The 10,696-nt window shown below is 40.9% G+C and overlaps 1 protein-coding gene across 1 annotated transcript in view; it reads left to right on the top strand.

The window, feature by feature from the left end:
- The first annotated feature begins 446 nt into the window (after positions 1-446).
- Positions 447-10,696, top strand: part of MAN1A2 (mannosidase alpha class 1A member 2) — a 236,028-nt gene continuing 225,778 nt past the window's right edge. The window contains exon 1 of the mRNA XM_064282369.1: positions 447-1,810. Coding sequence (XP_064138439.1) covers positions 1,509-1,810 — 302 coding nt within the window. The 5' untranslated portion in view covers positions 447-1,508. The remainder of the gene's footprint in view (positions 1,811-10,696) is intronic.

Genomic DNA, 10,696 nt, shown 5'->3' with positions numbered 1-10,696 from the left:
GCAGATCGTCCACCTTCTCCCCTCACACGCCCAGACCCGAGACGCGGGACGCTTCCGGGGAGCCCGCAGCGCGCGAGACCGGAACGCGGGCGAGGGGCGGGGGAGGGGCGGTGGCGGGGCCGGGAGCGTGCGCGCGCACCTCACACTCCGCCGCCCGGGGACGCCCACTCGCGAGTAGGGGCTGGCGAGCCGGCCCGCGCCCCAGCGAGCGCCCCGTAACTCCGGGTTCCTCTCAGAGGGGCGCCGAACGGGTGTCGGCCCCATAGCTGCTCTGCGCTCACTCGGGCTAGGGAGGAAGGGAACAAGGCCCGGGCCGCAGTCCCGCACCGCGTGGACGCGCTGCCTCTCCCGCTGCCGCCAGAGCGAGGGGCTGTGAGCGACCGGAGGTACCGCGGAGGAGGCCCCCACGGCGGCCGGCGGCCGCGGGGCAACACACGGAGCCTGTCTCTGCTTGCCCGAGGCGCTGCTGGTCCCGTGCGCCCAGGGCCGTCGCCTCCCCGGCGCTAAGCGAGGAATGAGCAGGCGCCTGCCCAGGCTCTGGGACTAAAGGGCCGCGGCTCGGCTCCTTCCCCCCGTCGCGGAGCCCCTGGAGCTTGGTCACTGCGGCCGGGCGCGACGGGGTCGGCGACGGCCTCGCTCCGGAGCAGACGCCGGGGTTAACTGAACTGGCGGCGGAGAGGAGGAGGAGCCGGGCGGGGGCGGCCGCCGCTCCTCCCCTCCCCCCCACGCGCCGGGGCTTTTCAGTGGCCGGCGGAGGAGGAAGTTCCGCTCCCCGACAGAGCCGTGCGGTAGCAACAGCGGCGGCGGCGGCGGCTGGGAGGGCTCAGGCATTTTGGACCCGATTGCCCGTAGCGCCTGCCGTCGAGGGAGGGGGGCATCAGCGTCCCCCCCCCTGCGCCGAGCCTGCGAGGCAGTGTCGGGAGGTGCCGGCGTCCCAGAAGACCTTCCTGCCACTTCAACCAGCGCCGCGGCTTCGGCTTCTCAGCGAGGTGGCAGACCTTTCTTCGTATTCGCAGACTTCTGAGGAGACCCTTATTTTTTTTGCACCAAGGTTAAGGAATTCCGGAATAGAAGCGCCAGTGGAGGTTTAGTGAATCGTCTGTAACTCTGGGATCACGTAAGGCCCCCCGTTTGGGGCGGGAGACGACATTTGAGCATCTCATTGGAGAGCAGGAATGGCAGAAGCCACCTTACATCTTTTCTGCAGTGTTGCTTGCCTGATGGACCCCTAGGAATGAAGAGGTGACTAGTGATAACCCGACGAGGTACTGAAAGGCGATGGCAAAGAAAATCCCGCCGGACACACACTAGTGGACGTCTGGGGGGAGAGGGGGGGTCACACAAGTTTTTGAATGTAAGTGGACGAGCTGTCTTAAAAAGCACAACAATCCCTTAAGCATTGAGTTTGCCTTTTTTTTTTGGCCAAGATTTTGAAGATTGTGTTCAATGTATTGTTGGTTTGATATAAGATGAGAACTTTATGAAGTGTTCTAGCCAGGAGTGGAACAATGACTACCCCCGCACTGCTGCCCCTGTCTGGGCGGAGGATCCCGCCTCTGAACCTGGGGCCGCCCTCCTTCCCACATCACAGGGCTACCTTGAGACTGTCCGAGAAGTTTATCCTTCTCCTTATTCTCAGTGCCTTCATCACCCTGTGTTTTGGGGCATTCTTCTTCCTTCCAGACTCTTCAAAACACAAACGCTTTGATCTGGGCTTGGAAGACGTGTTAATTCCTCATGTAGAGGCCGGCAAAGGAGCTAAAAACCCCGGGGTCTTCCTGATCCATGGACCCGATGAACATAGACACAGGTTGGTTGGTTCCTGAAGTTCTGGTTTTAATATTTGGCAAAGCAAGGGGTGATTTATGTGTCCATTTCTTTTTTTTTTTTTTTTTTGCACTACGGTGTTATTTTCCCTGGGTCGTAGGAGTTGTGTAGTGATTTCAGAATCGGTGGATTAGAACCGTAGGCTGAAGGCACTCCTAGAGCCTCATCTAAAGTTCAGCCCCTTCCTTTTATGTAGGAGAAACAGTAATGCTCAGAGCGGTGGCGCCTGATGTGGACAATTAGGAATGGAGGTATGAGAACTTCATCTAAAGAAATAGTGACATTTGCTGCACCTTTATTTTTTCAGAATGTGTCGCCTTCAGTCTTATATTGAATCTTGGCAGCCCCAATGGGTTTGTTCTCTCTCTCCCAAAGGGCTCTCATTCCCTGGCTTGAGTTAAAAGTGTGGTGGTGAGTCTTAGCATTTTAGGAAGACACTCTTGAATGGAATATACCTGTCACTTAACGTGTGAAAATATTACAGTTGTTATTTTAAGGAGATGTTCTTGGTACTCTATATGGAATCAGTAAAGTTCAAGCTGCCGTTGACTCAAGTCATTTCCTCTGTGAGTCTTGTAGACAAGGTTTAAGTCTCTCTCTCTCTCTCTGTGTTTGGTTATTCATTTAATTTTGCTCTGATCATTTTTTTCCCCCAGTGTGAGAGGTGGAGTGTGTCAAATAGCTATTACAGTTGGCCTCGCTTAAATTTGGCCCACTGAGGAGTTCAGTTCTTTCAGATCACCAAATCTAAAGTGAGCTCTTTCTTAGGAGACTGTGTTAGGATAAAATGGGAACTCTGGTTAAAGTCCTTTTAAATCATTTATACATTTTTACTTGAGGAAAGTTTGGAAATGTAGTTTACTTTTCCCAAACCTACAGTTTTTTCTTTTTTTTTTTTTTTCTGACCTACTAGCTCTTTCTCCTATCTTTTCTACTTCTTAAAATAATTCTTGGATATGTGGGGAAAAAAAATCTTATGCTCAAATTCTGTTTTTAACTGATATTAGTTTTTTTTTTTTTTTAACTATTATAGGGGCAAGGTGTTGATGTATGCGTTTAAGAATGACCAATATAAATTAGTTTATTATATGATGAATTCTTAATTTTTTGAAAAAGCTTATGTTCAAATGTTAGACTAAGTTTAAATTCTTGGGAAAATGCGTTCTTATAATGAGAGCTTTTTTTTTTTTTTTCCTTTTTTCCAACCTATTTAATTCATTACTTGCTTGATGGTTTGACTTTTGGCTGAACCTTATGGAGTAGTTCCTTCTAAAATTGTTTCACGCCCTTCTTCTGTACATACAAGAATTTGGAATATTGGCCATCTTTTTAATTTCCATATGCTTCATGTGTTTCTTTTATTTTGCCTTTTGTTTTTGTGATTTCGAGAAAAATACTGATAAGACCTGTGAAATAGGATGCTGAAAAATGAACTTTAAAATGCCCTGCTTTCCTTGAAAACCTTATTTCTTGTACTTATGTAAGCTATGATGAATATTTGAAAAAAAAAATGTTTTAAGCTTGGCTTCAGAGCTGTTTGACAGCAGCCACGCATTAACATTATTTAACTATCATTATTGTAATCTGTCGTGTACTAAGGTTTCCTTTGTATTTTAAGTGTGGTCTAAAGTTTACCAAAAAAATGGCTATGTTGTAGTTTAAAAACATTTATATAGAAAAATTCTCAGTTAAGCTGAATTAAAATATGAAATTTGAATGGAAGTATAGATAATGTACATTTTACTTACATTATGCATATTATTTATTGCTTAAACAAGAATTCGTAAATTTATATAGCCTCTGTCTCTCTATATGCGTGTGTGTGTGTGTGTGTGTGTGTAATCTAGTTTTCTAAAGCTATTTGGTTCTTGATTTTGGAAAGTGAGAAATTATTTATTGAGTTCTGGTATGAAGGGATGGTGAGTGAACCAAATCCTGAGCTTTGGATAGTAAGCAATAGGAGTTTGGATAGCAAGTGATACATTTGAGAATTTATTTGACTCTACGGAAAGCAAGCATTCAAAAACTGAGAGTTCAGGTAGGAATTTTTGTTTTATCTCTGAATATTTCTGTGGTTATATCAATATATTTTTATATCTGCTTAGTAGGTTATCTATTGTTGCTGACCATATCAGAAAACATAGTCTGATAAGGATTCTTCTACTTTTAAGAGTGAAATACATTTTAAATTAGAGATCATCCAGATATAAGTTTAAAATGTGGAAACACGAAACATTAAATTAAAAGATAAACATCAACTATTTAAAAAAAATTCAGAAAGTATTATTTACAGAATTAGAGCATACTTATTTTGGGTATGAATCAAAAACATGATGTTTCTTAATTTGGAAAATACAAATTGGCAATTTATCTTAATTTTGTAAGGGTGGGAAAGGTGCAGGATGGAGGGTTGAGGGACCTTTATTTTTATCGTACTTTATTTACTTATTTTTTCAATTGTGCTTCAAGTGAAAGTTTACAAGTCAAGTCAGTCTCTAATACAAAAATTTGTATACGCCTTGCTATATACTCTTAGTTGCTCTCTCCCTAATGAGACAGCACACTCCTCTCTATCCTGTATTTCCCCTATCCATTCAGCGAGCCTCTGTCCCCCTCTGCCTTCTCATCTCACCTCCAGGCAGGAGCTGCCCAGGTAGTCTCATGTGTCTGCTTGAGCCAAGAAGCTCACTCCTCACCAGTATCATTTTCTGTCTTCGAGTCCAGTCCAATCCCTGTCTGAAGAGTTGGCTTTGGGAATGGTTCCTGTTTTGGGCTAACAGAAGGTCTGGGGACGATGACCTCTGGGGTCCCTCTATCTCAGTCAGACCATTAAGTCTGGTCTTTTTAGGAGATTAAGGTCTGCCTCCCTCTGCTCACCTGCTCCATCAGGGATTCTCTGTTGTGTTCCCTGTCAGGGCAATCATCAGTTGTAACTGGGCACCACCTAGTTCTTCTGGTCTCAGGCTGGTGTAGCTTCTGATTTATGTGGCCCTTTCTTTGTCTCTTGGGCTCATAATTACCTTGTGTCTTTGGTGTTCTTCATTCTCCTTTGGTCCAGGTGGGTTGAGACCAATAGTTGCATCTTAGATGGCCACTTGCTAGCGTTTAAGACCCCAGATGCCACTCACCAAAGTGGGATATGGAATGTTTTCTTAATAGATTTTATTATGCCAGTTGACCTAGATATCTCCTGAAACCATGGTCCCCAGATTCCTGCCCGTGCAACCCTGGCCTTGAAGCATTTGGTTTATTCAGGAAACTTCTTCACTTTTGATTTAGTCCACTTGTGCTGACCTCTCCTGTGTTGTGTGTTGTCTTTCCCTTCACCTAAAATAGTTCTTGTTTACTGTGTAATTAGGGGATACCTCTCTCCCTCCCCACTCTTGTAACCATCAAAGAATATTTTCTCCTGTATTTAAACTGTTCCTCAAGTTCTTATAATAGTGGTCTCATATAGTATTTGTCCTTTTGCAACTGACTAATTTCACTCAGCGTTATGCCTTCCAGATTCCTCCATATTATGAAATGTTTCACGGATTCATCATTGTTCTTTATTGATGCATAGTATTCCATCCTGTGAATATACCATAATTTATTTATCCATTCATCTATTGATGGGCACCTTGGTTGCTTCCATCTTTTTGCTATTGTAAACACTGCTGCAGTGAACATGGGTGTGCATACATCTGTTCGTGTAAAGGCTTTTATTTCCCTAGGATGTATTCCAAGGAGTGGTATAGCTGGATCATGTGGTAGTTCTGTTTCTACCTTTCTAAGGATGGGCCAAATCGACTTCCAAAGTGGTTGTACCATTTTAAATTCCCACCAGCAGTGTTTAAGTGTCCAGTCTCTCCACAACCTCTCCATCATTTATTACTTTGTGTTTTTTGAATTAATGCCACCCTTGTTGGAGTGAGATGGTATCTCATTGTAGTTTTGATTTGCATTTTTCTAATGGCTAATGATCAAGAGCATTTCCTCATGTATCTGTTAGCTGCCTGAATGTCTTCTTTGGTGAAGTGCCTGATCATATCCTTTGCCCATTTTTTAATTGGGTTATTTGCCTTTTTGTTGTTAAATTTTTGCAGTATCGTGTAGATTTTAGAGATTAGACGCTCATGGGAAATGTCATAGCTAAAAACTCTTTCCTAATCTGTAGGTAGTCTTTTTACTTTCTGGTGAAGTCTTTGGGTGAGCATAGGTGTTTGATTTTTAGGAGCTCCCAGTTACCTAGTTTCTCTTTTGGTGTTTGTGCATTGTTAGTAATGTTTATGCCATGTATTAGGGCTCCTAGCATTGCCCCTATTTTTTCTTCCATGATCTTTATCATTTAAGATTTTTATTTAGGTCTTTGATTCATTTTGAGTTACTTTTTGCACATGGTATGAGGTATAGGTCTTGTTTCATTTTTTTGCAAATGGATATCCAGTTATGCCAGCACCATTTGTTAAAGAGACTGTCTTTTCCCCATTTAACTGGGCCTTTGTCAAATATCAGCTCCTCATATGTAGATGGATTTATGTCTGGATTATCAGTTCTGTTTCATTGGTCTGTGTATCTGTTGTTGTACCAGGTTGTTTTGACTACTGTGGTGGTATCTTATGTTCTAAAATCGGGTAGCGTGAATCCTTCCACTTTGTTTTTCTTTTTCAGTAGTGCTTTGCTTTCCCAGGGCCTCTTTCCCTTCCATATGAAGTTGGTGATTTGTTTCTCCAGCTCATTAAAAAATGTCGTTGGAATTGCATTGCATCTATAGATTGCTTTCCGTAGAATTGACATTTTTACAATGTTGAGTCTTCCTATCCATGAGCAAGGTATGTTTTTCCACTTAGGCAGGTCACTTTTGGTTTCTTGCAGTAGTGGCTTGTAGTTTTCTTTCTATAGGTCTTTTATGTCTCTGGTTAGATTTATTCCTAAGTATTTCATCTTCTTAGGGGTTACTGTAAATGGTATTGATTTGGTGATTTCCTCTTCGACGTTCTCTTTGTTGGTGTAGAGGAATCCAACCGATTTTTGTGTATTTATCTTGTATCCTGATTCTCTGCTGAACTCGTTTATTAGTTTCAGTAGTTTTCTTGAGGATTCTTTAGGGTTTTCTGTGTGTGAGATCATGTCATCTGCAAATAGAGATACTTTGACTTCTTTGCCAATGTGGATGCCCTTTATTTCTTTATCTAGCCTAATTGCTCTGGCTAGGACCTCCAGCACAATGCTGAATAAGAGTGGTGATAAAGGGCACCCTTGTCTGGTCCCCGTTCTCAAGGGAAATGTTTTCAGGCTCTCACCTTTAAGGATGATGTTGGCTGTTGGCTTTGTATAAATGCCCTTTATTATGTTGAGGAATTTTCCTTCTATTTCTATTTTGTTGAGAGTTTTTATCATGATTGGGTGTTGGGCTTTGTCAAATGCCTTTTCTGCATCAATTGATAAGATCCTGTGATTCTTGTCTTTTGCTTTATTTACGTGATGTATTACAGTGGTTATTTTTCTAATGTTGAGCCATAGCTGCATACCTGGTATGAATCCCACTTGGTCATGGTGAATTATTTTTTTGACATGTTGTTGAAGTCTATTGGCTAGAATTTTGTTGAGGATTTTTACATCTATGTTTATGAGGGGTTTAGGTCTCTAATTTTCTTTTTTGTGGTGTCATTACCTGGTTTTGGTATGACGGATATGCTGGCTTCATGGAATGAGTTTGGGAGTATCCCATCCTTTTCTGTGCTGTGAAATACCTTTAGTAGTAGTGGTGTTAACTCTTCTCTGAAAGTTCGATAGAACTCTCCAGTGAAGCTGTCCGGGCCAGGGCTTTTTTCGGGGGAGTTTTTTAATTACATTGTCAATGTCTTATTTTACTATGGATTTCTTTAGTTGTTCTACCTCTGTTCGTGTTAGTTTAGGTAGGTAGTGTTTCTGGGAATTCATCCATTTCTTCTAGGTTTTCAAATTTGTTAGAGGATAATTTTTCATAATAATCTGATATGATTCTTTTAATTTCAGTTGGGTTTGTTGTGATATCACCCACCTCATTTCTTACTCGGGTTATTTGCTTCCTCTCTTGTTTTTCTTTTTATCAGTTAGATGGCCGCTTGCTAGCGTTTAAGATCCCATGCGCCACACTTCAAAGTCGGATTCTGCTCTCATTTTTATTATTTGCTTTCTTCTGGTGTCTGAGGCTTTCTTTTGTTGCTCTCTATTTGTTTAAGTTGCAGGGATAATTCTTGGAATTTGGCCCTTTCTTCTTTTTGTATGTGTGTATTTATCCATATAAATTGACCTCTAAGCGCTGCTTTAGGAAACCCTGGTGGCATAGTGGTTAGGTGCTGTGGCTGCTAACCAAGAGGTCGGCAGTTTGAATCCACCAGGCTTTCCTTGGAAATTCTATTGGGCAGCTCTACTCTGTCCTATAGGGTCACTATGAGTCGGGATCGACTCGACGGCAGTGGGTTTGGTTTGGTTTGGTTTAAGCGCTTTAGCTGTGTCCTTTAGGTTCTGATAGGAAGTGTTTTTATTCTCATTGGATTCTGTGAATTTCTTTATTCCATTCTTAATGTCTTTTATAACCCAGTCTTTGTTGAGCAAGATATTGTTCATTTTCTAAGATTTGATTTCTTTTCCCTGCTTTTTCTGTTATAGATTTCTACTTCTATGGCCTTATGGTTAGAGAAGATGGTTTGTAACGTTTTGATGTTTTGGATTCTGCTAAGGCTTGCTATATGACCTCATACGTGGTCTCTTCTAGAGAATGCTCCATGTGCATTTGAAAGGAAAGTATACTTGGCTGCTGTTGGGCGGAGTGTTGTGTATATGTCTGTGAGGTCAGGTTGGTTGATTGTGACATTTCGATCATCTTTATTGAGCTTCTTTCTGTATGTTTTGTTCTTCACCGAAAGTGGTGTGTTGAGGTCTCCCACTATAATTGTGGAACTGTCTGTTTCATTTTTCAGTGTCTTTAGAGTTCGTTTTGTGTACCTTTGAAGCCCTGTCATTGCGTGCGTAAATATTTAATATGGTTATATCCTCCAGTTTTAGTCTTTTTAATCAATATATAGTATCCTTTCTTATCCTTCGTGGTGGATTTAACTTTAAAGTCTATTTTGTCAGAAATTAATATTGCCACTCCTGCTCTCTTTTGTTTTGTTGTTTGCTTGATATATCTTTTTCCATCCTTTGAGTTTTAGTTTGGTTTCTGTCTTCCAGTGTAAGGTGTGTCTCTTGTAGGCAGCATATAGATGAATTTTTTTTTTTTTTAATCCTTTCTGCCACTCTCTGTCTCTTTATTGGTGCATTTAGTCAATTTACATTCAGCGTAATTATGGATAGATATGAGTTTAGTGTTGTCATTTTGATGTCTTTTTTGTGTGTTGTTGATAGTTTCTTCTTCCCATTTAATTTTTTTGTGCTGAGTAGTTTGTCATTGTATATTATCTTTTCCTCCTTTTTGTTGTTGTTGATTTTGTTCCTGCTAAGCCTTTATTTTTTTCTTGTATTTGATTTTGATGAGTAGGATTGTTAGTCTTCTTTGTGGTTACGTTAATATTTACCACTACTTTTCTAAGTTTAAACCTAACTTTTATTTCATTATATTGCCTTGTCTTCCTCTCCATATGAAAGTTCTATGACTACATTCTGTATTCCCTCTTTATTGTTTTAATGTTGTCTTCTTTTACATAATGACATGCTGTTTTCCTGTTTTGAGCAGTTTTTTTAATCTTCATTTGTTTTCATGATTTCCCTGTCTGGGTTCTCATGTGATTGCTCTGTGCTGTGTTCTAGTCTTGGGTTGATATCTGATATTATCGATTTGCCAACCAGAGAACTCCCTATAAGTGTTTCTTGTAGTTTTGATTTGGTTTTTTATGAATTCCTAAACTTTTTATCTGGAAATGTCCCCATTTCTCCTTCACATTTGAGAGACAGTTTTGCTGGACGTATGATTCCTTGCTGGCAATTTTTTTCCTTCAGTGCTTTCTGGAAGTCATCCCATTGCTGTCTTGCCTGCATGGTTTCTGCTGAGTGTTCTGTGCTTATTCTTAATGATTTCCCTTTGTAGGTAACTTTTCGTTTTTCCATAGCCACTCTTAAAATTCTCTATCTTTGGTTTTGACAATTTTGATTATAATATGTTTTGGTGACTTTCTATTGAGATCTACCTTATATGGAGTTCGATGAGCATCTTGGATAGGTATCGTCTCATCTTTCACAGTATCAGGGAAGTTTTCTAGCAACAAATCTTCAACAATTCTCTCTGTATTTCCTTTTGTCCCTCCCTGTTCTGGTACTGCAGTCACTCATAGGTTATTTCTCTTGATAGAGTCCCACATGATTCTTAGGGTTTTTTCATTTTTTAAAATTCTTTTATCTGATTTTTCTTTGAATATATTGGTGCCAAGTGTTTTATCTTTAATCTCACTAATTCTCCCTTGCATTTCTTCAGTTCTGCTCCTCTGACTTTTTGTTGAGTTGTCTAATTCTGTAATTTTATTGTTAATCTTCTGAATTTCTGATTGCTAGTCTCTATGAGTTCTTGCAGCTTATTAAAGTTTTCATTACATTCTTGAATAATCTTTTTAATTTCTTCAACTGCTTTATGTGTGTGTTCCTTGGCTTGTTCTGCATTTTGCCTGGTGTCCTTCCTGACCTTGTTCCTGATGTCTTGAAGATTTGTGTATATTAATCTTTTGTATTTTGTATCTGGTAGTTCCAGGAAGGCACCGTCATCCAGAAGATTCCTTGATTCTTGCTTTGAGAGCTTGTTGAAGCGATGTGATATTGACTGTTGTCTCTGAGGCATTTATAAGTTATTGTATTAGTTTATTTTACATTTGCTTACTGTATTCTAGCTTCTTGTTTTGTTTTGATATGTCCA

This window comes from Loxodonta africana, chromosome 3, assembly GCF_030014295.1.
Source record: "Loxodonta africana isolate mLoxAfr1 chromosome 3, mLoxAfr1.hap2, whole genome shotgun sequence".
Taxonomy (NCBI): Eukaryota; Metazoa; Chordata; class Mammalia; order Proboscidea; family Elephantidae; genus Loxodonta; species Loxodonta africana.
This window is presented reverse-complemented; position numbering and strand designations above follow the sequence as displayed.